Source organism: Coenobita brevimanus, chromosome 96 (genome assembly GCF_032717465.1).
Source record: "Coenobita brevimanus isolate Jiangsu-jjx chromosome 96, ASM3271746v2, whole genome shotgun sequence".
Lineage (NCBI taxonomy): Eukaryota > Metazoa > Arthropoda > Malacostraca > Decapoda > Coenobitidae > Coenobita > Coenobita brevimanus.
The window spans coordinates 32,105,008-32,132,905 of record NC_137049.1 but is presented as its reverse complement, the minus strand read 5'-3'; the positions used below and the strand labels follow the sequence as shown (position 1 = coordinate 32,132,905).

The 27,898-nt window shown below is 43.7% G+C and overlaps 1 protein-coding gene across 1 annotated transcript in view; it reads left to right on the top strand.

The window, feature by feature from the left end:
* The first annotated feature begins 12,900 nt into the window (after positions 1-12,900).
* Positions 12,901-27,898, top strand: part of LOC145413547 (plexin-B-like) — an 889,679-nt gene continuing 874,681 nt past the window's right edge. The window contains exon 1 of the mRNA XM_080283243.1: positions 12,901-14,211. Within this exon, the coding sequence (XP_080139369.1) occupies positions 12,901-14,211 (1,311 nt within the window). The remainder of the gene's footprint in view (positions 14,212-27,898) is intronic.

Below are 27,898 nucleotides of genomic sequence, written 5' to 3'. Positions count from 1 at the left end.
AATAATCCATGTTGCAAGTGAATAGTTTGTTCACTAAATAATCAGCGTATATCAGACTTTTTTGTTCTCTCGAGAATCAGAGATAGCTTAATGAAGAGAATAGACAGTCAGCTTTTACCGAACTGAGAGTGTACCCTTTGGCAACTAAGCAAATTCTCGCTAGTGGAGAGCAGTACCGGTATAACCAGAATAGATGCATAGCTGCTTTGTATGTATTTTTCTTTAATTGGTGTGTTGCACAAATGATGATCACACTGTATCACGAGCCGAGAACACTCCTTTACATGTAAATATACCAAAAGAAAGTCTTCAAGACACCACAGCGAAGTCAGACCAGAGTTTCTTGACGCGTTGGATCGGGCGTTGGGATGTATTCCGAGTGGCTCTATAGATATCGTAACCACTTCGTCAGCGACGTATAAAACCTCAGTACTGTATCCCTTTGTATGTAAATGAAGGAAACGGGATATTGACACGGTTTAAATAGAATCCAAAGGAAGGTCAGAGTTTAGTATGCAAAATAAATAGGTAAGGAAGAGTTTCTACGGAGCCCTCTGTGTCACCTAGATTACGGTGCATGATCATGTCCATTTGCCTATAAGTGACATCTCGAATGGGCTAATGGCGACTATATCTAACCTCAGTCGTTCGAAAGATTTCAGTTAAATCGCCCAGAGAACAGTAAAAACAAAAACATAAACGACCTTGGGCTAAAGAGTTTGCTGAATTATTGCTCGTACAACTGGCATGCACTTGTTGGCAGGTGTGTACAAGTGCCGACACGGGGGAACGTAGGTGGGGACTAGTTACACCCTTTTATCCATCCTTCACCTTTTGTTGGGGGGTAATTTATGGCCATATTCTCATTGGTGTTAGATATTCTGTACCGTAACGCCTCTTTCTCAGCGATTTATTTTGTCTGACACCTGAATATCTTCTTTGTTATTGATGCATAATATTCTCTTTGTTAGTGATACGATGTTGATATTAAAAAGGTATAAATAATGTGCCTTACCAGAGAATGTTAAGGTATTATTCAATATAAATCCCTAAATGAAAAAAAAAAAAAACATATGGTCAGTATTAAGGACTTATCCTCAAATGATATTTTCCATACACCATATAGCTATGCATTAATCCAGCACCTTACGCTAAAATTTAAATACGTGCACCATCTCTAACCCTAACCATCGATATACACTCAGTGTCAAATTATCCCCTCTGTAGCAACACACACATTCACACATACATATTTAGATTACGCTGTACATATATCTTCTCTGTATTTATCCCGCAGTAGCCTACACACTTATCCACAAATATTCTCCAGCGGTACACGCCATCACTGTGTACAGTATATCCAGCACGAAGTACTCATCTTATTATGCTGTACATCTTTGTTTTTATCCAGTTTTATCGATTCGTTTCAACAATATCTTCTGCATGTATTATCTCACAGTACCAAGTTAACGTACCCTCTATATGCACCGTCTCACAGTACCAAGTTAATGTACCCTCTATATGCACCATCTCACAGTACCAAGTTAACGCACCCTCTGTATGCACCATCTCACAGTACCAAGTTAACGTACCCTCTATATGTACCATCTCACAGTACCAAGTTAATGTACCCTCTATATGCACCATCTCACAGTACCAAGTTAACGTACCCTCTACATGCACCATCTCAGTGCCGATGTAGTACCCCTAACAGATCACGTTTCACTTAACATTCCTCCGGGACGAGTAACAAAATACCCAGACACGGCGTTCTCGTATTGCAGACCTATTGACCGACGCTGAAAAAGGAGAGAGAGACAAAGACGGGAGCGAAAAAGACAGGGAAAAAAAAAAAAAAAAAAAGTTTGCTTTGAACTGATGATTATTTAGAGAGAGAGAGAGAGAGAGAGAGAGAGAGACTTAAATTAGCCTCGAACAGGTGATTTACTAACCTCCAGTCTCAGCCAGCCTCTTAAGTCTACGTTAAGTACCCGAAGGCTTTTAATGACCCCGCCGAACATCTCCCTGCGAGTACCGTGGCGTTGTCTCACATTCTCCCCTTCGTGATGTAATGACTCTTTCCTACATCTCTCCCTACCCCACACCCCCCTCCTGTAGAATGCCAGGGGGAGCTTTAGGACGCTGTTGCACATATTCCAACATACTCTTTTGGATTCAGAATAACATAGGGAGGTTTGGGGACATCATTTCATGTAGATTGGTATGGGTATTTTTTTTTTTTCTTATGCCGTCTTACATTCGCTCTTATCCTGTATAATTTTAAAGACGCTTTTTAGCACTGACCAACATCTTCTTCTCTGCTTTGGCATTAGATGTATTTATTTATTATTTATTTACATTTTCCATCACCTTCCTGAAAATACAGACAGTTTTAGGCACACTTTTTTTTTATATATATATTTTCCAGCAGCCTCCCTCTGGAGTGAAATTAGGAGTTGTGGGGACCCCTTTAACATACCCCAACAACTTTGATCTTGAATGACAGAGGAAGTATAAGCGATATGTATAATATGTTCATATTTTTCCGTGTAGAAAGGCTTAGGGGCCTGTTATATAATTTCCAACGTGTCTGAAAATTGACATAAGAGCTTGTTTATTTTTTTTTATAATATGCCCAGTATATTGCAGTTCACCTTTGATATAATTTTCCAGTATCCTCATTGTAGAATGCCAGAGAACCGGTATAAATATTTCCCAGCACTACAGCCATTGTCTAGCATTTGCTGTAATATATTAGAACGCTTTTTGAAAAATTTCTGACATCCTGCTTTGTAGAACGAGTTGAGGGCTTTAGGGATGCTTATCACAATCTCTCTTAACTCTCGGACCCCTGTGACTACTCACTCGTCTGTGTACAATCATCAGGCAGTACCTGGAAAAAAATACTAGAGTTTTCACGACCATGAGAGAGTTAATCATGACAGTTTCAGGCCCCCCACCATGGAAGGATTAATATAGCATCGTTTCTTTAGTAAATTTTCACTTCTTGTAATAACCTTAATTAAACAGAAAGATAAAAAGAATCTTTGCTATAGCGTAGCGGCTAACTTCTTCCTGTCTTTATTTTTCATAACATTCTTTCGTTAGTAAAGTTTCACCTTTCAAGTCATTCTTCTCATAGTAACGTTTCCAACCCCCCCCCCCCCTTTTTTTTAACATACTATCCTGGATTAGGAAAGTGTCACATCAGTCATCTTTCTCATAGTAACCGCTTCAAACATCTTTTCTGTTTAACATAACATCCTTGCATTAGCAGAGTTTCACCTCGTAGTCAGCCTCCTCATAATAACCTTTTCCAAGCTTCTTCTTCTTTTTGTTACATAACATCCATGTATAAGTAAAGTTTCGGCTTTCAGTCATTCCTCTCGTAATAACCTTTTCCAACATGCCTGCCTTAGCATAATACCGAGCCCCTTGCAAACCTCCATGTCTCCCCTCTGGCTGGGGATCCGTACGCCTGCCGACCCCCCACAACATTTATTATCACAGGTACTCGTGACTTGCCGTTGTCAGACAGGCTGGGGTGCAGGCTCTCCCGGCTGTTATGGCCTGTAAGCCGTGTTGAACCCCCTCCCCCTGACCCTTCCCCCTCCTCATACCCCCTCCCCCTGACCCTTCCCCCTCCTCATACCCCCTCCCCGTACCCTCCTCTCGCCACATGTCTGCCAGTTTAAAAGGATCGTTGATATTGTGAACCCGCGGTTTTCGTGCTTGGAACATACTTAGATGGTGGGGTCTCTCTCTCTCTCTCTCTCTCTCTCTCTGATTTTGTTAAATTCATTATGTGTGCTACTTTGTAGACTGTATAAGACTAAAGACTACCCTTATTTCGAGGAATATCACACACACACACACACACACACACACACACACACACACACAATATGCTCCAAACCCAAAATTGGCCTGATGGGTCGAGGTCATAAAAAAAAACAGGATCATTGTTAGTCCCGGGATGGAAGACAGGAAGAGTCCACACCACAACAGCACTAATGATAGACCCACTGACAGCATAACTAACACCATTGTACCAGTATTATGAACAACGGCAGCAATAACAGCAAAACTATTATTAACATCAGCAACAGTAGCACCAGGAATATCACTAACAACAGCGCTTGCCACGGATCTGTCAGCAGTAGTAGTATTAACAGCAGAATCAGCAGCAGCTATTCCTATGAAAATAAATGAAACTCAGACCTGGTAGTAATAGGGAAAAACCGACAGATTTTGCTGGAAGTCCTTGTGTAAATGAGAGAGAGAGAGAGAGAGAGAGAGAGAATATTTTATTACCTGTAGCCATTTGTACATAACTTAATGTAGTTAATTTCTTTTAATTAGTATAGTAGATTAGAAACTGAGTTAATTATACGGTACGTAAATTGTGGACATACTGTGTAGTGTGTAGAGGAAGATTATACCGTTACATGAGGGAGGGTGGTTTGGGGCGGTGGGATAGAATTGGTGGCGTTTTTGGTCTTGTAACATAATTTCCATGAGAGATTTACTTCAGGTACAGCATCTTGATATTCACGTTAATATTGTGTATTTCAGGTAGCTTAGTAACATACGAGTATTTGTTTCAATAACTTAGAGCATGAGAGAGGGGGAGTGAGCTGGGAGCAGGGCAATGAAATGGCGGGGGATCGGGCGACGTGGAAGCGATTTGAATGTGGCCATCATTTACGGGATTAAGGTATCTGTAATTAGGTAAATAGAACTTAGAAGACGATAAAAGTTGTAGGCTAATATGCAAGAAATAACGCCTTGAAAGAGGTGCTACAAACTCATCTTCGCCTCCTAGAGTACGGTCATAGGAGAGTTTTAGAGTGGCCGCCCTGGTTAAAATCTGCTTGTAAGTATCCAGCAGTGCTTCCTATAGTTGGAGTAAGAGCATACGAGTAGTGTGTATTGGATCTGGCTTAATGAGGAAAGTAAGCAGAGTTATTTTAGGATTCATTCTTATTGTTGTCTAAAAAGGTAAGAGAACTGCTATACGCTGTTACAAGTACCGTTATACATTGTAGGCGCTTAAGAAAGATTGTAACTTGGAATATCTGTGCTTCTACTGTCAAGACAAACAATGATAGAAATGTTAACTTTTTTTTTTTAATATGCGCTGGTATATATGGTTTGGCATGCATACCAGCTGTTATTAAGGTAATGGAAAATTCAGATAAATGTAAAGTGACAGATATAAGGCGACCCAAGAGAAAGCTAAAACCAAGGTGGGATTTTCTGGGGGTGTGGGGGAGGTGAGCCAATGGTCGCTTGAAAAGATAGGAACTGCACGAAGGAAGATTTGAAAAAAAGGAAGGTTCGGGGTTAGAAATGAAAGGGCAAGAACAGGATGGACAGAGAGAGAGAGAGAGAGAGAGAGAGAGAAAACGGTAAACAGCAACAGTGGGAGGGATACGAAAAGGTAGGTATAGAACAGAAAGAAATGGAAACAAAACACATGAGGGAAAAAATGAAAGATGAGTGGTGGGACAGGAAAAGGAGGGTAGAGAAAAAGGAAGGCAAGGAAGGACGATAAGTGAGAAGGGGGTAGGTGAAGAAGGAAAAATAGGGAAGTGATGAAGGTAGAAGATGGAAAAGGAGAGAAATGGAAAAGGCAAAAACTGTAGGAGAAGGAACAGAGAGGGAAGGAACCGCAAGAAAATGTTGAAGAAGAAATTATAGGGAATAGAAGAGGCAGGAAACAGTAATGGTAGGAAGGAAAACAATAAAGGGAGGAAGAGAAAACGGGGGCTGCAGTAAAGGAAGGAAAGGAAAATGGAGGAAACGGCAAAGGAAGACGGAGAAAACGAAGATAATTGTAAAGGAAGGAAGAGAAAAAACGGGGGAAAGGAAAAAGGTCTAACTCACCCCTGCATAAAGATTGGGAGTTAACACGAAAGGAGTGGTTGTAAAGAGGCAAAAATTAACCTATAGGAAACAGAAGACTCAGGAAACTGTAAACAGCGGGAGAGAAAACGGATGGAATCGTAAAGGAAGGAAGAAAAACGGAGGAAACAGTAAAAGAAGGAAGAGAAAACGGAGGAAACAGTAGAGGAAGGAAGGAAGAGAAAAAAGAGGAAAGGGAGAAGGTCGTAAGTTACAGCCCTGCATAACGATTAGGAAATTAATCAGTGAGGAGAGGTTGTAAACAGGTCAAGAGGTAAAGCCAACGTGACCAATGTGGGTGAAAGGCTGGCGGAGGTAAGGATGGGAGAGGGGTTTGAGGGGAGGAGAGTGGAAGGGAGGAGGAAGAGAAGAGAAGAGGTACGTAAGGGTGAAGAGAAGAGAGGCGGTACGTGAGAATGTAGAGAGAGAGAGAGGAGGAAGAACAGAAAGATAAAACCAACGTGGCCGGTGTGGGCGAAAAGCTTGGGGAAACAAGGATGGGAGAGAGGTTTGGCGGGAGGTTCCTGGGAGGTGAGGAGGAAAAGGAAGAAGAGAAGAAAGGAGATACGTGAAGGGGAGGATAATTTGAGAGGAGGAGAAAGAGAAAATGAGAAGTACATGATGGGGAGGAGAAGAAGGGAGGACGGGAAGTAAAAGAGTTGAACTAGATCAACAGTAACATAATTAGGAAAGAGGAAGAAAAGTGAATGAAGGGAGAAAATGTGAAGAAGAGAAAAAAGGAGGAGAAGGAAGAAATGAGATGGGGAATGGTGAAAAGGAGGAGAATAAGGGAGGAGGAGGAAGAGCAGAGGTTGGAAGAAAGTTGAGAAGGAGGGAGAGGAAGAAGAGAGAATTGAAAGTTGTTGGAGGGAAGGAGAAAAAGGAAGGTAGGGGAAGAGAAGAGATGATGGCGATACGTTAAGAGGGAGAAAATATGGGAGAAGGGGAAGTGAAGAGGGTGAAGGGTGGGAGGTAGATGAAGAGGAAAGGAATAAGGGAAGAAGATGAAGAGATGAGAAGTAGGAGGATGTGGGTGATGGGGGAAGAGAATAACGGAAAAGAAAAGAGAGAAGGAAGATGGTGTAGGTAAGACAAGGGTAAGAGAAAAAGGGGAGAAGATAGGAGAGAGGAGTGGAGTAGGGTAGAGGGAATGTGGATAGGAAAAAGGGAGGGGGGGTGGGCGAAAAGAAAAGAGAGGAGACTACTGGGAAAGAGAAACTTAGGAGGAGGAGGGTAGGAAGAGTAAAGAGGAGGGAGGTGCATAACTGGTCGGATTAACCAGCCCCCCGTTCTCTACGTCTCCGTCCCTTCTTCTCTCTCATCTCAAACACAAACCTTCTCACCAGCGTCCACTTCTCAGTCCTCCTCCTGCCTTCAACTCTCACCCTGGGTTCAGCATGGAGAAATTTTTTTCACTGCAATTCTTGTCTTTAAAAATTAGCCTTACCTTTGGAAAATTGGAAGACACTCGGGTTTTTCTCAAATGCCCCTTTTTTGTTGTTGTTCCTGTGGCCCCAAGCTCTTCTAAATATAAACCCAGTGGACTTTTGGGTGAAGTTGCCCTTTTCGTGCAGTTCTCTATCGTCCTCTCAGGAGATGGGGAGTGAGTTGAGGAAGTTTATATAACCGGGCAGCAGAGCCGCCCTGTTATGGGGCGCCACCACGTGAAGGCCTTGCTCGAGCACCAACCCCACTTTTTAGAGCCGATAAACAGAAATGAAGATCTTCGTTTCCCAGCCTGACTCTAGCGTTCTTCTTTAACCCATCATCTGTGTCCAAGCACTCCATTTTATAGCATTAATACGTCCAAGCGCTCCTTTTTCGTGCCTCCTCTTTTCCTCTCAGCTTCTGTTTCTTGGGTAGGTATTTTTTTTACATAAGTTTTACAGCTTTCTCTTTTTTTCAGTGCCCCATGTCTCTCCTGTGTCTTTCTCTGTGTCGTCTTTCCATCTCTCAATTTTTATCCATATCTCTACATTTCCTGTTCCCCATGTTTCATTCTCTGTAATATTACAGACCTCTTCTATCTCCCATTCGTGGTAATTTTGACATCTCTCTCTCTCTCTCTCTCTCTCTCTCTCTCTCTCTCTCTCTCTCTCTCTCTCTCTCACACACACACACACACACACACACACACACACACACACACACGTGTATGTGTGTGTGTGTGTGTGTGTGTGTGTGTGTGTGTGTGTGTGTGTGTGTGTGTGTTCGCTTCTTACTCTTCCACTCCTTTTTTTCTCGGATACATCTTCCATTCGAAGGTGGTTGCTTTGACTATCTCTTTTCTTTTATTTCACAGGGGGTGTGCCTGTTTAATATTTCTCTCTCATCTTCACTCAGCTCCACGGCTTTCATCCCCCCCTAAACCCTTGCCCCTTAATGCCCTGGCCTAACCCTCTTATCCTGTTATCATCCCCATATCCTGGCCAGCAACGCCATGCCTGTCCCACCCTCTTACCATCATCTTACTAACACCCCTCACCCTTACACCAGTCACCCCTCTCCCCTTCCCTCACTATCATTTCTTGTCATCTCCCTCTCTCACCCTTTCGTGTCTCTCAGTTTCTGTTTACCAGGTCTGTATTTCTTGTCTTTTTGTATTTCTTAGTCCTCCTCATTCCGCTCCTCTCGCATCGTATTTACTGCTTGCTTATTCACACTTCCTTTTACACCTCTCCATTGACTGTGTTCATTCACGCATTTTTATCACCTCTTTCCCCTTACATTTAGCTTTCATCATTCCGCTCATCTATCATGTATATCACCACTTACATGTCATCACAACTACATTCATCTCCCCTTTGTTCCAGTTCACCACTTCATTCTCCCTACTACTGCCTGCACTCTTCCAGCCCATTCTCCCTTCCATCACTCCCCACTCTCCCTCTCCAGCGTGCCCAACTTCACCGTATGTGCCAAACCCTGAAGCAACTTTTCTTTCCTTCCCCACATCCCCTAACGCCCTTCATTATATTTTGCTCCTCCCTTACCTTCCTCCTTATACAATAGCCTCTTACTAATGTCTTAGCCACCTATCCTCATTCATTCATACTGCCCATACACTCTTCTCCTTATACATTCCTGTCCCTTTTCATCTCCCTCTCTCCTGATATCTCCCTATCCTCCTCACCTCCCCCCTCGTCGCCCTTCACTTGGGTTAGCAACACCTCTAGCCCGTCTGCTGCCCTTTAGCCCCGTACGAGTCTCAACGCTTGGAGCTGCGCATGTAAAGAGACGGCCGTGGTCACCCAACCCTTGCACGTTTAGCAGGATTACCGTACCTTCCCGTCCATCCTTACACCATCCTTTCTTTATCCCTCCCTTCCATCCTTACTCAGTTCCTGTTTTATCTTCTGTTCCATCCTTACATTATCCGTATTTTACCTCCACTTAATGCGTATACGTTCGTTATTTTCGTCCTTAAACCATCCGTATTAAACCTTATCCTCCTCCTTTCCATCATCCTTATTAAACCTTACTTTTATTTTTTACATCATCCTTATAAAGCCGTACATTTCTTCTTTACCTCATCCTTATTTTACCGTCTTTTTCATCCGTACACCGTTCGTATTTTATCATCTCTTCCATCCTCACATTCTTTTTTTTACCTTCTTTTTTACACCATTCTTATTTAACGAACTCTTCCTTCTTTCACCGTTTTTATTTTACTTCAGCTCCGTCTTCCTCATTTTTACGTACTCTGTCCCTGGTGTCCGGTTTTGTTAGTCGTCTGTTCATTCCCTGACACCACATCCTGTGAGGGGGTGGTCTCGACTGAAAGGACCTCCACGACATAAACCCCCTCAGATACTCTCTTATCCCGTCTCTCTTCCTCACTCTCCCACCCCCTTTTAGCCAGTCTCTAACTTTTCATTCTCTCCATATGGCGTGGGAATTGCGGAAATGAGATGAAAGTTGGCTTGAGAAGTGTTGTTCAGAAGAGATGATTCCAGATGCATGGGACTTGAAAAGTTAACAAAGAACGTTTAGAGGGTAGCTATGGCAGCGGAGTTGACGGGAATTTGAGGAGAACTAAAAGGAGGAATTATACCTACACATGGAAAACGGTTTATTCAGAATATCTAATAGCTCCAGCTTTCCTTGGACCCTCTTCAGGGATGAATGTATCTGAATAGGGTCCAGGTTAGGCCGAAACTGCTGTATATACTTTCTGAGTAAACAACATACTCATAGTTGGTTATAATTCTTTCATGCGAACCATTAGTGGGAATGTGAATCCAAAACACATAGCGGATCATAAGGATGAGAACTGGATGAAGGTGTACTGTACAGTAATGTGGATGAGTATATGAGGGAAAGCGGCATAGAGTGGGTGAAAGGGGATAGATGATGTGATAGACTTACAAGCAATTTTGTTGCCGACACTCTGAATGAACTTTGGTATTATGAGTCGAGTCGTGGATAGATACATGAACTCCGGGATTGTGTGGTAGGCTATTGATAGATACATGGCGATAGACAGGGTGGGAGAACTGCTGTATTCGATTAACACTTTCCAATCTGCCCAGCATTTTATTGTATATATATTTTTTCAGTTCTCACTCTCTGGCCTCCCTTTTTCTTTCAGCACGTTTGCGGATGCCTTTGCCCTGTTACACGTTCACGGCAGCTGGACTTTTTCGTTCCCTCGCACGTTCTCCTACACAACCTTTTTCTCGTCCTTTTGCGCGAACGGGTCGTATTTTTCACTCGCGTATTTTGTTCCTCGTCGATGTAGTCACCTGCCGGGGTAACTTTGAACGGGGAATAGTTTTTTAGTGTGGGTGGGTGGGTGGGTATAGGTGTGGGTGTGGGTGTGTTTTATTTTTCCATATTTTCAAGGTACATTTTTTTATTTTCGTAAATTCACAAATTACTCTTTTTCTGATTCTGTAATATTTATCTCTCAAAAATTTAAAATCCGTATATACTTCCTGTAGTGTTCAGAATCTTTTACCCATCTCTTCTCACTGTCCATTGTATCTGCAAGGGGAAGCAGATCATCTTTCTTTTGCGTCGGTCATTTTCTAGTTTTCCAGTAAAAGAAGGAAGACAGAAAACGAGGAAAGAGATTGAAAAATACCGTACTGATTTATAGGAGCATTTAAGGGTGGGATTTTAATGCGTATTCTCGTCAGTTTTGGGAGCATTTTTATAGCTCGTAGTTATGAGTTTATTGTTGGATATGGCGTTTAATGTTTCGTAGGTAAATTATGCATCCTCGATATTGAAAAGTCACTAAAAACATCTAAAAGTAAAGTGTGCTATTTAAGGCCGACTATTCGTCAGGCAAAGGAGTTTCATCCACTTGTTTATCATTTTATTTCTGCATGTGATGTGGTTATCATCATTGGTGTCGAATATATGCAATCTGGGTCCATGTTAAAAAGATGTAATAATATGCAAGAGAAGAATAAGAGGTAATTGAATTTGATGTGTTAGTAATCTTTCGTATTCAGTTTATGGAATCAGTTCGACATTACAAAGACATTATTATCATAGTCTACAAAATGAATAGGTAAGGGTGGTGTATTATAAAGCCAACAGGAATATTGACCCTAATCATTTGCTAGTTTATTCTTGCGTCCACCTGATGAGTTTAGGTAGTTGGGGGGATTTTTTTTTTTTTTTTTTTTTTTCATATAATCGCCTGACTTGTTCGCTTTAAAAAAAATCGTAGTGAAAAAGTTGATAGAGTTGCGTAGGGCGTGGAGATGAGTGGCCGTGGATAGATAGGGATGGAGGCGTTCTTATTTCGACTACGTGGATGATTTACCAGGGTTGTATTTTGAGTGGTTCTGGAAATTTCGTATTGTAACACATTCTTCTTATCGATTTATTTTGCACATTACACCCCAATGTCCTCTCGCATGTTATTGATGCAAACTGTGTAGATATTATAACTGTGCAAATAATATACATTATACAGTTAAAGTGTAATGTAGAAAATGTATCGCAAATGAAAAGGCGCCTAGAAATATATGCCAGTTTAAATACGTGCCTAAGATTGGGCAACGGGCATTAGATGGATAGTTTTATCATAACTTTTATCCTTTTTTTCCACATATGGTTTACTCATTCATGAGATGCAAATTAGTTGCCTCGTTTCGCCTGTTATGTTGATGATGGAAGATCCCGCCATGATAGCTGTTTTTTTTTTTTTTTTTTCTTGCCAGAACTCTAAAGGCCGTATTCTTGTGGTATAGAATTCGTAGCACATTTGTCTTAGTAATTTATTATTGATATAGAGCCTTGATACTCTCATACTTATTCACTCTAGTGCCGTATGGACGAAGTTTGCCTGAGTGCCATCCTATAGGATAAAATGGTGTAATTTGCAAAACAAACTAGTGGGGAAGTGGTAAGATGGAGGTGATTTGCTTGTGAGCCGTTCCCTACTGGATGACGGCATCTAACTATTGACAGATGCATAGAAGAGGTGCTGTGAAATCTTCTGTGCCACCTATAATGCAGCCTACACATTTTTGCAGCGTGTAAGCCTGGAAACTAATGTCTCACGAGGGTAGGTCACTGGCAGAGGTTAAAGGAGGTGGGGGTGGGGGTTGGGATGGCGTGTACTGGAGTCACCTGTTAGGCTGTGTTATGGTGCAGGGTCGTGGGGGCTGCCTGTGCGAGGTCTTGCTGAAAAAGACCAGTATACCCCTTGACACATTTCTCTCAGGAACTTCCATTCTTAGACATTTCCTTCCTAGAACTCTCCCTCCCTCACCCACACTCACATTTATTGCCGTAGATTAGTTAAGTCTGTGAGTGGTGCGGTGGAAAATAATAATACTTTTAAAAATGTGTTCTTACACCGTACGATAAAAATAAATGAATAGATTACTGCATTTGAGGTTTGTAGGTCAACTAGTCTCTAATGTTAAAAATAATTATGTTAATATTCGTCTCCTTTCTTCCCACAGGTGCGGTGTTGGTGTGCAGTGTTGATGGGCGGGCGTGGGCGGGAGCAGCGCCCCCCGCGGCACCATGTGTGATTGTGGCCCCACAGAAGACGTCCCTGGCCCGGCCCGCAGGCCCGCGCGGGCGAATCAGCCAGCGGGCCACCCTGCGGGCCATCCACACCATAGAAGAGGAGGAATGTGGACCCGGTGTGCGCGAAACTTACGGGGGATCAGCCTTAGTGTTCTAGTCGTCCTGGTGTGCCTGTGTGTCGGGTGTGCAGAGGCGGGTCAGAGGACAAATTGCCCTACCGACCGACACCCCCCCAGTATAGTGGCGCAGTTCTGTACTGGCAACCATAGCCTCCAGCTGCAACACCTTGTCTATAACAGAGCTGCACGCGTCCTGTATGTAGGAGGCACGAACAGACTTTGGGCGCTAGACATTTCCAGGCTGGAACTGAGGGCACGGGTGGAAACTGGTCCCCGACAGGACTCTCCTCGATGCCATGCGTCGGGCTGTGGTCTGGAGAACCGCATGAAGCGTGTGCTGACTGATAACGTGAACAAAGTGCTTGTGTTGGACCCCGATGCGTCCACCCTCATTATGTGTGGCTCTGTGTCCCAGGGAGCTTGTGTGAAGTTCCGCACTGCCAACCTTTCATTGACGCCAGAGTTCATTCCACGCTCCGTGGCCGCCAATGACCCTGATGCCTCCACCTTTGCCTTCGTGGGCCCTGAACACTACAACCAGTGGGGTGGGTCCTTGGCTCTGTATGTGGGCACCACCTTCACCACTGTGGGCGATTACCGCCATGATGTCCCTGCTGTCTCCACCAGGAATCTACACGACCTCGACTACGCCGAGCTTTCTTTCTCCAAACAGTCGCTGCTGCGCATCGACGTGAAGTATAGGGACCACTTCTTGGTGCAGTATGTGTACGGCTTCAATGCCAGCGATTACGCTTATTTTGTCACAGTACAGAAGAAATCCCACCTACCAGGTCAAGAAGAATCTGGTTACATCTCGCGGCTGGCCCGCACATGCATCACAGACGCCAACTACGACTCGTACACGGAGATTACGCTGGAGTGTGTGGGTGGTGATGGCACCAACTACAACCTGGTGCAGGATGCCAAGCTGGTGGAGGCGGGCGCAGACCTGGCGGCCAACTTGGGCGTGGCGGCGAGTGACTATGTTCTAGTGGCCGTGTTCGCACCCTCACAGGGCCACATGGCCAAGCCAAAGGCAGCCTCTGCTGTGTGTGTGTACTCCGTGCACGACATCGAGGCGAAATTCAATGAAAATATTCATATGTGTTTCAATGGCTCGATGCAGTACCGCAGCATGGAGTACATCTCTGGGCCCATCCTTGACGGAAAGTGTCCTGCTGCAGGGGTGAGTAGCTGACATTATATTCTGTTATAACGACTGGTAATCGAATGTGTGTGTGGTCTTTTTAATTGGACATGCTGTTTAATGCACATCCCTTTATCATGTTTTTTCTTTCTGCATTCTGGGCCATATCTCATCCCATCTTCTGGTGGGAAAAAGAAGTTGGGATTATGATGATGATGATGATGATGGTAAGTAGTAAAAGTTTAGTCCAAGCACGGTAGTCCAATAGTAGTCTCTTCATCTGACCTCAGTTAATTCATACATTATTTCGTATGGCTTTACAAACTCATGTCATGATTTCCACCGACTAAAGCTTTGCGGCTGTCAGAGAAACGATGACGGATTAGGCGCCTCCTGGCAGGGTTGCCTGAGCGGTGCCCCTTTGGCCGATAATAGCATGTGAGCAAAAGACGTGGTGGCAGCTTGACACTCACCAGACCCTGGCAGCCGCGCCTCCCTGCCACGCCTCACTGCCACCAGAAGAAACGACCGCCTGATGGTCTATCGTTCGCAGGATGATAAGGCGCCCCTGCAGCCCCCACCCTCCACAGTGACCCGTTCTTCCCCAGCGTGAGAATACCGCCATAGATGTGAAGTAGAAGATATTGGAGAGGGGGTGTCTGGAGCGGTGATATAAATTCCTGCTGGCGGCCCTATATATGTCTTGGCCTGATCAGAGGGCAGCCCTGATGAGTCTCAGTGGGCCCCTTTCCATTTCCGCCCTTTCTAGTCACACTCTAATTCCCCTCGTTCTCCCTTTCTGTTCTTACTCGAATTCCCTTTGTCCTCACTTTCTAGTCTTACTCGATTTCCACTTTCCCCCCCTTTCTAGTCTTACTCTAATTCCCCTCTTCCTCCCTTTCTAGCCTTACTCTAATTCCCCTTTTCCTCCCTTTCTAGCCTTACTCTAATCTCTCTCTTCCTCCCTTACTAGTCTTAATCTAATTCCCCTCTTCCTTTCTTTAGTCTTACTGTAATTCCCCTCTTCTCCCTCTCTACCCTTACTCTGATTCCTCTTCATTCTAGTCATAGTCTAATTCTCCTCTTCCTTCCTTCCGGATCTTACTGTAATTCTTCTTTCATTATCTTTGTTGTCGTACCTTCATTCGCGCCTTATTCCCTTTTTTGTCTACTCTGTGTGCTCCCTCCACTGTTTCTAGTCTGGTTCCTTCTCTTCTTTTTTGTCACTCCTCCCAAGTTGTCATTCTCCCTCAAGTCACCCTAGTTCCTCCTTTCCTCTGTTTCTAGTTACTCCCGAGTTTCCTTCTCTTCTTTCTGTAGGTCATTCACTTCATCTTAGCATTTTTTCACCCTTTTGCGCCCCATATCCCATAGATCTGTCAATGTAAGACAATATATAAAAACGACGTTGCATCCTTTCCTCAACACTTCTTCGTGACTAGCACCATATTCTTGTTATAGCACCACATTCAGGATGGAGAGATGGCCGTTTCACTCCGTAAAGTGAAGGGAAAATAGGCGCATCGTATTTCTCTCTCTCTCTCTCTCTCTAAAAGTCACATCCTAGTTCTTTTCGCTTTTTTCTTTCTCAGAACTCCCTCCTCCTCCCAATCATTGGCACTAACTGTTCTCTGATTCGCCCTACATCCTCCCATTCTGCTTACTATCTCACTTCATCCCTTATCTGGTCGAACCCCCCTTCAGATTCGCTTGCAGGAGATGACTGGCAGGAACTGTGGCGAGTAGATAATATAGGGTTAGATTATTGCCCTGTAAGTGGCGGTGGAGCGTGATGGCCCTAATATGTCGGAGCGCAGTTGAGTTACTAAGGGACGTGGGACTAGTTGCTGGTGCCGAGTAATTGATACTGTAATTGATGGTGAGTGACTGGTGGCCAAGGAGTGTGGAGTGGTTGATGGTAATTGACTCGTACTTGTAATTGAGTTTGCCATGGAACTGATATCGGTGAATCATGTGCGGCTTAAATGACTAATACTGATGATGTGATATTGATGCGTAGGGATCATTAAAAGATATTTCTAGAGCAATATGAAGACGTGAATTCAGAGTGAGTTCATTTAGTGGCGACAGTGGATAATCAGGACTAAACATGGGTTACCTGAGTACTTGGAGCTGTATACGGCTGGTAGCACGCAAGGAATATGTAGGGAAAAGTGGGTTAAAGTGAAGTTGACAGCAGAGAAGTCAGGAAAACATTGCATTTATTTACACCATGAATCAAAAACTATCAAAGGCATCAGGAAAGTTAATAAAGAAACTCATACATGGGCTATGGAATCTACTTTATATAGACCTTGTGGTGCCCGTTGCAATACTCGTTTATATACAGCAAAAGAGATACGGATAAAAGGGGAGGGGGAAAGAGAGGTGTTGAGGCGGCGGGATTGAGCGTCAGTCGTGTTGATGGTCGGAGGCAGAGGGGACGGTGCTGGTCGCGTTTAATGAGCTCCCCGTGCCAAATCCAGGAATTAAGTCTCAGATCGTAAATTCTGTCGCAAAAATCTGAGTACGAGCGTCGTTAACCCGGCAGGTCAGTGTGTGTCCTTGGGTGTTTGTTTTACACACACACACACACACACACACACACACACACACACACACACACACACACACACACACACACACACACACACTGTATAAGCTGTATAGACTATGTACGTGCGTATCGTAGTTATTATTCTGTACATAGATGCGTAATTTTGTAATGTCTGGATTGCGAATTTATAAGTTTATTCGGGTTTTCCACCTGTGTTTATATAGCTGATTAGATGATTCACGTAAGCAAACACCATAAGTAAAATGAATAAACGAAAATGCCAACGTAATCTGTCATCCTGTAAAGTGCATTGCCAACTGCGGGAAACAGGGAGAGAGCTTGGGGGAGAAAGGGATAAGAGGGGGCGAGGGAGAGACAGAGAGAGAAGGAATGAAAGAGAGAGCAAGGTCTAGAAAGAGGATGCTGGGGTGGGGGATGGGGGAGGACGAGTGTGAACGAGGAGATGTAAGAGAGAGGGAGAGAGGGTTAGGGAGAGGGAGGGAAAGCTAGGGGGAGCAAGAGATAGAGGGAGTAGAAAGGGGATCAGGATCTAGAGAAAGATAGGGAGTTAAAGAGCAAGAGAGTGAGAGGAGAAGTAAGAGAGCTTGAGGGAGAAGAAATGGAAGAGAAAAGGGGCTGCACCTCGAAACAGATAATTCCCTCGTTAAGTGACTTGCTTTGTACTTAATGTCGTAGTTTAATGCCCTTTGTCGAACCCTTTATCTCCCCTGAATCACTGGGCCTTTTCTCCTCGTGAAAGTCAGACAAAGTGAAGGATTATCTGTGTTTGCGGTTAAGTAAGCTGACTTCAAGGTGTGGCATGGCGGGAGTGTTTTAGTCGATTTTGTTCTAAGTTACGTGTACGTTATGATGGTACCATTGTGTATATAATATACACACACTGTGTGTATAATATATATATGTGTATGTATAATTGTTATACATATATATATTATATATATAATTGTGTGTGTGTGTGTGTGTGTGTGTGTGTGTGTGTGTGTGTGTGTACCTATATACTGTATATATACAGCTGACCTCGTATGAATGGTCAGAAAACTCTCAAATTACCATTCTCCGGTACTTCCGCAAGATTTCTTCAGCATTGGGGAAGTGCCTCGTGTACTGAAGGGCTTGCTCTCAAGGCAGATTTCATCATCATAGTAACCAAGTTCCTTTTAGTAAGTAGGGTGGGAAGGATTCACGAATTGGATATTAGTACCGGTACTGACAGTTGTAACAGCGGTAGCAATGCTAATAACTAGTGAGAGTAGCGACTTTAAAGACTTGTAGTGACTTTTAAGGTGAGGACAGAAGTAGCCTTGAGTTGAGCCTTCATTATGTGTTTTCCAATTTTAGAAAAACTACTACTACTACTGCTGCTGCTGCTAGCTGCTGGTGTTTGGTGTTGGTGTTGTTGCTGCTGTTAGTTTTATAAGTAACAAGTAGTAGTAGTCAGTCATTCAATGAATCAGTCTTCATTTCATATCTCGCGACACATCCATCCATCCATCATCTAATCCTACATTGCCCCATGAGGAGCGTAGGTGCCCGGGGCTAGGCAGTTGGTCCCGACATTTAAGATGAGAGTGATTCATATACTTTTAAAACACTTTTGCCCAGGCAGTAAAAAAATATATATATATATATTATATGCAAATAATGTTAGAGCCATTATAAAAAACATTTTCCCATATCAACTGAGAAGATAAATCAGATACTTGCACAATTTAGTTTGAAAATTGTACTGCATATAGAACTTGACTAAGATTTCCACCCCTCAGATTTGTTCATGGTTAGGCTCCCAGTGTAGCAGCAGTAGTAGTAGTAGTGGTAGTAGTTGTATAAAGTTTTACATTATAATATAGCAGCAGTAAACAGTTACACAGCAGGATAAGTTCCCGCAGAATATAAATTGATATACTCAGCCATTTGGACGGAACTGTAATTACGGTAGAGACAAAGACCTTTACATTCCTCAGTACTGTTAATGGGGGCGGCAGAGGGCAGAGGTCTCGAGTTGCTCTCTCAATTACGTGACTCCCAACTTGTCACTCAGCCCAAGAAGTCATGGCGGAAGTGCTGCGGTGTAGTGGGGAGTGTGTGTTGCGGGTTGGGGGTGGGGGTGAGGGGAATTGGATGGTGGTGTGTAGGAGTAGAAGAGGGAGGGAGAAACGGAAAGGCGGACATCTGTGAATAGATTACGCTTATAAAGAACACATGTGAAACAAGCACTGGTGAAAGTAAGAGCTCGTAATTTTAACTTTCAGTTCGATGTCCTTAGTTTAATCTTGCTTCCGCCAGAGGATTTTATTTTGTTTCCGAGCAGTTGCTGTTGATAAAGAAGTTAGGATTTAACTCTCTGAACACCGTGATTACCCTTAAATCTTCCGTGAACTCAATAAAACATTCTGGCAAAGGACAGGGTGATATGGAGGCGATTTTTTGTGGCCACCCCTCCGAGATTAAGGCGTCTTGCTGTAGACGATTGTAATAGTGGTAAAAGAGCATGAGGGAGTGTGGGATGCCGTGATATGTGATAGACTTGGAGGTGTGCGTGTGTGTGTGTGTGTGTGTGTGTGTGTGTGTGTGTGTGTGTGTGTGTGTTTAACATTTACATATAAGTGTGTGCGTGCATAACATGTACGTACAGTGTGTGTAGGTATGCTCGGCGTGGTCCATTTACCCCCTCATATCCGGCTCGTCCCTGCTCTTATCTGCCGCATCGACTGGCACTGATTCCTGCCCACGAGACGTTTACTGGCGCAGGGCGAAGGGTAATCTCCCGGCCATCTCCCCGCTGTTAATTGTTCTCCGCGTGGCCGTGACGGGCCTGGTCACCTCGTAATTCTTGCCCGTAAGAGACCGTTTTGAACTTTGGACCTAGAATGTGACCTTAGCAGCTTTTGTGATCGTTACAGCGTGTTTGTGGCTTTATCAGCTTGTGGGCCACTTCTTAGCATTTTGTCGCTTTATTTTGTCTGTGAGCTAAAAGTTTGTCTCGTATTTTTTTTAAGTTTCACATTTGTTTTGTGTCGTTACCAGCGTTTATTACCCCAGTTATTTTGTATTTACAACGTTAGTGGCATAAACCAGGAGTTGTAACCATGCCGGTCTTTGTAACTTGCTTGTTTTTTTTTTTTTTTTTTTTTTTTTTTTTTTTTGCTGTCATACCACATCAGTTTCTGTGGATGTCAGCTTCTGTAAGTGTCCATGTTGACCTCTGGACCTCTGGATTGTTGAACGATATATTATTGTTTAGCGCATCCGTCGTGGTTCTTATTAATTTGCTCGACTAGAAACTTCTGGTAGTTGACGGACAACGTATGAATGATGCCACTGACGAACTGCGTGAGGAAAAAAAAAAAATGAAACCAAACAAACTAATGAACAGTAGCATTGTCAGTAGAGTGAGTCATCCTATTACAGGGGAATAGAAAAAAGTCTGTTGAACCACCTGTTACTCCTTAGCTCTGTCGATATGAATATTTAAGCCAGAAATTCTTGTTAATTGAAGTATGCCATTGAAGTACCGAAGAGCGACTGAAGTGTGACACGGATATTGGGCAATCAGGGGCCGTATTTATAAAGGATTCTAACCAGTATTACGGTAAACAAATCTCCGGATCAGTTGAATATAATTGATCATAATTTTGTTTCCTCGTACCTTGTCACTTTAATATTCGCTAATTTTGTGAAGTGTCTGGAAGGTATGAGTGGAATTAAAAGTGCCTTCTGTCTTATGCACAGCTAAAGTGTAGGAAAATTTTTATATATGGGGTCCTTGCTCCTAGATGAGACACACCATTAGCCAATTAGAGTTTCGTGTGCTGCTGACAGTAAAGGATCCTTACACGTATATAAACGCTTACCCCCTCAACGGTAAGGGCCTTCACCTCTTTTTTTTTTTTTGTAGATTATTATTCACTTAGTCTCTTTAAGTGTAGAACGGAATCGGGTACGACATCGATTCGTTAACAACCGTTTAACGTTGTTTCATATACCTTATAGAACCGCATACTTCTCACACAATTAGAACGACCATCTCTTTAGGTATGGAATCACTTCTTGCATTCACGTAAGTATAGAATCACGTACCGTAACCCTTTGACGTAGAACTGCATAACCCGTACACTTATAGAACTACAGTACTAGCCACTTATCTCTGGAGTCACTACCTGTTTATATATATTTACGTCTAGGATGCATAACCCCATCGCGTAGCTTACATGTATAAAAATTTCTTAGCCTCTTCGCGTATAGTACCAGTTCGTCTCGTTTTGGTATTTATTGGTTTACGATGTTCTTCCGTTTGGGGTGAGAGGGGGCGTGTTAGGTCTGCTCTCCTCTTCCCACCCTGCCGCACTTTCACCCTGCCGCACTTCCACCCCGCCTCACTTCCACCCCTGCCTCACCAGCCTCACTCACGGCTCGGAAGGGGAGTGGAGAAGGGAAGGGGAGTGGGAGGAAGTAGTTACCGGGAGTGAAAAAGGGAGTTGCTCAAGAGGGTGAGAGGGAGTGTAGAATGTTGGCTGCTTGTACATCTTGCCCATCTCACTCTCTACTAGGAGTAAGGAAAACAGAAAGGAGAGAGGAAATGGAGGCCTAATATTGGGAGGAAATGTGGTACAAATGGTTTATGGCGAAATGTTGGAGATGGAAAGGGGAAATGCTGTGGGAAGAGAGAGAGAGAGAGAGAGAGAGAGAGGAATTCTTGAGGTTGAGAGAAAGTCAAAAGTGGGTGTGAGAAAGGTTGCGGCTGAGGAGAGTACTCGTAGGTGGCAAGGGTAACTGAGTGTACTAGATGGGTCCAAAATAATCACCCCATCATTTTCACCAGGGATGGGAGGCTGGCGAGTTAGGTGCGGTGGTGACGACGGATGGTGAGATTGAGAGGAGGGAATGGGAGGGTGCTAGGGGACGATGAACTAAATAAATAACGAAGCTCTGTTTAGTCATACATAAATATATAGTACGCTGCAACCAAGGACAAAAGCTCGCCCACTATTTCACTGAGTCTGCTTCACAATTTGGGCATGCTGGACACTTTCTTGCTGGACACATTATAGAGTATCATATATGGACAGGGAAACAAACCGCACTTCTCCAAGCTTAGGAATGTGTGCCAGTAGAGGAAAGTGAGAAGTAGATGGGAAGTATCAGACTAGCTTCTGTCCTCTACTGTGCTTATAGGTAGGCAGTTTGGAGTGGCGGGGGGAAGTTTTGGTGCTGTGTAATATAAATGCATGGAGGAATTTTCGTGTGACCAATCAAGACGAACCCAGGAATGAAATTATGATTGATGACGCTGTTTTGTTTTTTTTTAACTATTGTCACCCAAGGAATTTGTGTATGCACCGGTACTGCCACATAACTAATCTCAGAGTTCATCCTGGGTGACCCCTACAAACCGCATCAAATCGGGTCTGTTGCAGTTCTTCACCACTCCCAATATTCGAGGCTTCTCTTCCTTGTACCATCCAACTTCAATTTTCGTTTCCTCATTCACCCATGGACTCATCCCTCCATCTTCCATTCCCCACTCATTCTTTCACTCATCCCTCCTACATCAAGTTTCCATTCCACATTTACCCATCTACTCATCCCACCAACTTTCCTTTCCCCCACTCATTCACTGACTCATCCCTCCTACTTCGATTTTCCTTTCTCCATTCACCCACCAGTTCATTCTTCCAACTTCAGTATTCCTTTCGCCATTGGCCCATCGACTCAGTATAAGCTACCAGTGTCATAACAGGTCAAAGGAAATTTATTGGATCGCTCGGATTTCAAGAAGTCAGGAAATGGGAAATGGGGGAAGAGGATGAGGACGGAAAGAGAGGAAAATGAGGAGGGAGTGAGGGAATGAGGGAAGGAAAGAAGGAAGGAAGGAAGGAAGGAAGGAGGAGAAGAAGGTGGACTCATGACCTGGAAAAATGATTCGGAATTAGAAATTGCATGGAAGGGGGGAAAAAAGCAGATGACGGGAAGGACGAATAGAAATGCAGAAACCTGGAAGAAGAGTTTGGAATCACGAAGAAGTGAAATAGCCTACAAATCATTAAGCGTATGGCGTAGAAAAGCGAATGGGATAAATAGCCCCGTAAAAACAACGTGAGCGGTAAATTTTCGGAAAAGTGGAAGAGAAGAAATAAAACCTTTGTGGGGGAACTGGAGAGAGAGAGAGAGAGAGAGAGAGAGAGAGAGAGAGAGAATTATGAATAGAAGATACCATGAAGAGTGAACTGGACGGAAAGACAGCAAGAAAAAGCATAAGCACGATAGGAAAGGAAACATATGTATTTGAAAAGGAAAATATAAGAATAAAAGCATTGGTATGTGAGAATACTGAAGCAAAAAGACGCTGTAGAGGGGAAAATTAAGGGGAGACAGTGGTGAATTGTAATGGGAGTCAGAAGAGAAAGGAATAAGAATGTCATTAATGGGAAACTGTTAAAAGGAGAAAAAAGAAACACACACACACACACACACACACACACACACACACACACACACACACACACACACACACACACACACACACACACAACGGCTGAGTCGAAAAACGAAAGAGGAGAAACATGAGCATGGGAAATGGGAAGCGCAGAAAAGAACTGAAAAGGAAAGAATATAAAAAACGGCATAACTGTTGTGCAGGGGGGTGAAGGTGATAACTAAAAAGAATGGAAAAAGAAAGATTAAAAATATCTTAATAGGGAAACTGGAAGAGAGAATATAAAAAAAAATTGCTGAAGAGAGGATGACTGCAAGAAGGTAGTGGTAAGGAAGAGAGAAATGAGTGAAACATAGAATACTGGGCTATAAAAAAAAATGGAAAAGAAAAAAGATAGCATAAATATATAGCAACTGGATGAAGGCGGTGGTAAAAAAGACAGTGAAAACATGAAAACTGTCATACAGAACTGTCACAGAAGATTAGTACAAGAACGTGGTGCTAAGGTAGAAATAGACAAATCGAAAGAGAATACAAAATATGGTACAGGGAGGAAGGCTGGAAGAAGGTGGTGGTAAATAAGAGGATAAGAAGGACCGCAGAGGAGGTGGAGGGGAGGGGGGAGAGGGTGGTGCAGTAAGTCAGGCGGGCGGGGTCGTAGTTCAGTCGTAGCGTGGGAAGACGACCACCGGTGCGTTAGCAGGCTCACAGCAAGCCGAGTTGGAGTAGGGGTGGAGCCAGAGTAGGAATAGTAGCTAGTAGTAGTAGTAGGAGGAGGAGGAGGAGGAAATGAAGTGGGAATGATAGTAGTAAGAAGAAGAGGAGGAGGAAATGTGGGAATGATAGTAGTAATAGTAGTAGGGGGTGTAAGAGGAGGAATTGCAGTAGTGTGAGTGGTTGTAGCAGAGGTGATAGAAAGATGGGGAGTAGTAGTAGTAATAGCAGTATTAGTAGGAGGAGCAAGAGGGAATTGGAGTCAGAGCATGGGGAGATAGTGATTATAACAGTGGCTGTAGGAGGAGTAGCAGGAGCTGAGGCAGTAGGAGTGGGATCAGTTACTGTTGTGGATGTTGAAGGAGGAGGAGGAGTAATAGTAATAGTGGTAGTAGTAGGAAGAGAAGGTCTAATAATAGGATGTGGAATAGGAGTAGGAAAAATAATGATAGCAGCGGCAGGAGGAGGAGGAACAAGAAATAAGAGGAGGAGGAGGAGGAGGATAAGTGGTCAGATTTAGAGTAGTGGCAGGAGCAGCAAAAGGAAGAAATAGCCAGAGCAAAAGATGAGTAGCAGCAGCCAAAGTATAGGAAGGGAGAGGCAGAACCAGAATAATAGGACGAACCAGAGCGAGAGGAGGAGGAGGAGGAGGAGAAGGAGGAATCAGGGCAAGGAGCGGGTAGGAGCAAGGGGAGGAGGGGCTAGAATACAAGGAGGAGGAGGAAGAGGAGGAGGATCATGCGCAGGCAAAAACTGTGTAATTGAATCTAGCGTATTTCTTATTGTAGATGTTGCCCATACCTGTTTTGGCCCCTCCCCCTCCCTTATCCCCATTCCCCCACCCCTTCCCTCACCACCCCCTCCTCCTCCCCCACTACTGTCTCCGGAGATACATTTATTTTTATTTTGGGTTAGTTGTCCCTTGGCCTTTCTTATTTATAGGTTATTATCTTTTTATTACACTGCTCCCTTTTGTCTTCAGTTCCTCTTATTGCCTCAGTTTTCTCTCATTTCCTTAATTCGCAGGTCTAATTTCAGGCCCCCGCTATCACCATCTCTCATATCTCCCCAATTCTATTTCTTTTTATGTATTCTCCACCCTTGTCTTTTCAGTTTTCTTTTTTCAGTTCTTTTATCTCAAAGTGTGTCGTATGTTCACATTTCTCTGGTCGTGTTTTTTTTTTTTTTTCCACGTTCTGTCTTCCGTCCTAATTCATACAGTGATGATTTCATTTTCTTCTGTCACGATTGTTATATTTTCGTTCGTTTTACATCTCTTCGTTCTTTGCTACCCTTTTATTAATTTGTAGTAACTTTCTTCCTTCACCCTCTTCATTTAAGTTTTCATCCTTTCCTGTCCTCTTCTTCTTACACTAACTTGGGTATTCAAGCACCCTGAATATTCATACCGTACCGTACCCCGGCCTCTCCCTCCTTTCCCTGTTCCACTCTCTCATCCCAAGCAATCCTTCCACTACTCCTTCCCTTAAACTCGGCACCCCCTCCCCCTCCTCACTCCAGTATCTCATCCCATGCAACCTGACCCACTAGGTCTTCTGTTAACCACTTCACTCTGAATCTTTTTGTTAATTCTGTCACCAGATTGTTTTATTCGGCTTTGGATAAACTTTTTTGAGCTGGAAAAGTTAGGTATACCCTTTATTAACCCATTGATTGCTAGAGGTCTGTCCTGAGTTGAATAATATTGTCTAAACAGAGTATTAGTATGGTTCTAATCTGTGACAGAACTCCCGAAGCGGCTTAACAGTATTTCCCCCTCTCCCCATTCCATCTTCTCATCTCATGCAACTGTCCCTGTTTCCATCCTCGCGTCCACATTCCAGTAGTTTCATTCCACAGCTGCAACCTTTTCCTCCAGTCGCAATCCTGTTCACAGCCCTCTACCCTCTTTCCATCCCACTTGCTTGTCCCATGTAACCCTTTCCACTAGTCTACTTCTTGCCCACAACCCTCCATCCTCATTCTTCTCTGATCCAGAATTATTAGTCTGCCACTATTATTCTCACCTTCCTTCCATCACAATCCGTCTTCGTCCCATTTTTCTTCTTGGTCCCTCCTACCCCCTCTTCTCTTTTCACCTAGCTGGGAGTGGGGAAGACCTTGCATTTTTCCAGGCTGATGATTATGATGATGATGATGATGATGATGATGATGATGATGATGAGGGGAAGAGGAAGAGGAGGAGGAGGATGTAATTGTAATAGGTAGCGCTACAGAAAACTTAGTACTAACTATGGTATTGTTATGCAAATCTTTTGTAGGGCTAACTTTTAAATCATCTTTATTTTGGAGCTTCTAAGTTTCATAGTCTCCTGCTGCAGAGCGGGGCTACACAGTTTTTCTGTACTTGTTAAATTTACTCTTTCCCATCCCTCTGTACAGCCATTTTTTCCCCGTCTCGTTCACAGCCCATCCCCATACTGTTTTTTTTTTTTTTTTTAATGCTTTTCTCTCAGTTTCATCTTTAATTCCTCTTCATTTTCCTTTCCTTTTCAGTTCCTCGTTCCTTACCTCGCCATAATGTTTGTTTACATTTTTCCTAACAGTTTTCCGCTCGCTCCTTTCTTCAGTTCGTCCCCACCGCCGTTTCCTCGTTAATTCTTCTGTTTCATTTCCACAACTGCCTCCCATCTCTGCCCTTCTCATTTATTCCTAATAGCTACCGATATCTCTCTTTATAAAGTTCGTCCTTCCTTTCCTACAAATCTGCTTTTCGTCTAGCCCATCCCTTTTTCCCATTCATCGTTCCTTTAATATCTTTCAGTAGTCAACCTCTTCCCCCTCCCCTTCCCCCCTTTCTTCTCTTCCCTTCCCTTCTCTTCCCTTCCCTTCCCTTCCCAACCCTTCCAGCTCCTCTCGTCTCCTTTCATTCCTTTCCCTTCCAGTCCAGTTATGCTTTCTCTTCCTCTCGTACAATTTCCTCTCTTTCCTCATAGACACCCGCACTCCCTCAGAATAATTCTAACCCCTTACCCCCCTCCCTCCCCCTCCTCTTCCCATTTTCTCCGTGATCATAAAGCCTGCACCGGTATGCAAGCGGAAAATCTCGACATTATATAAAGCAAGAAAGAGCAGGGGGAAGAGGAAAAAAAAGTATCGGTTTGTCATGGAGAGTTACGGCAGAGGGGAGAACAATTGCTAGTAGATTTTTCTGAGTCATTAATTATACCGGCGCTTCTGGCTGGCTGCTCGTTCGATCCAGTTCACTTCTGCTGTTCAGTTTAGTTGGATTACGTTGCCAGCATTCAACCCGTTTCTGCTCTGGTTAATCCTTTGAGTGCGATCGTTTATTTTTTTTCAGACGATTTTGTTCAGATTGGGAGAACACCGTAGTAAAGAAGGACTTAATGAAGGCTGTTTCTGACCTCTCCAGTTCGAACGATGGTAGTAAGATTTATAATTGAAACTACGTCCTCGGGGTGAAGGGGTTAAGGCTAGTAGATCCCTTTTCTGCCAGTCTGTCGTCCGGTTATGTGGTATGTCCTGTGTATCCCAAGTGTACTTCATACCAGTCATTTGCTCAAGAAGTAATTATAAACTTCTCTTAGTCCGATTTCAAACTAACTTAGGTCAGTGATTCGTAGTTCAGACCTGTCCAGTTAAACTCTGCCCAGTCCAGTCAGTCTCAACGAATGTCAAGGTAACCCACTCCACCAGAGCGTAACCCTGCACCATACTCCTTAGCCCAGTTCAGTACATCCCATGCAAAGCCTGTCCATTCCACCTTACCTTAATCTTTGCCAACACAGTCTAGTTCATTCCAACCCAGCTTGCCTACCCAGACGTAGCCCAGTCCTCCCCACCCCAGCTCAATTCACCTCAGTCCAGCGAACTCCACCCCATTCCAGCCATGACCACCTTGGTAAAGCAAGTCCATTTCATCTGAAACCAAGCTTCTCCAACCCAGAGTAACCTCGCATACTCTCCCCAACCTAGTTCAGCCCACCCCAATCCACTCCATGTCAACCCAGTCACACCGA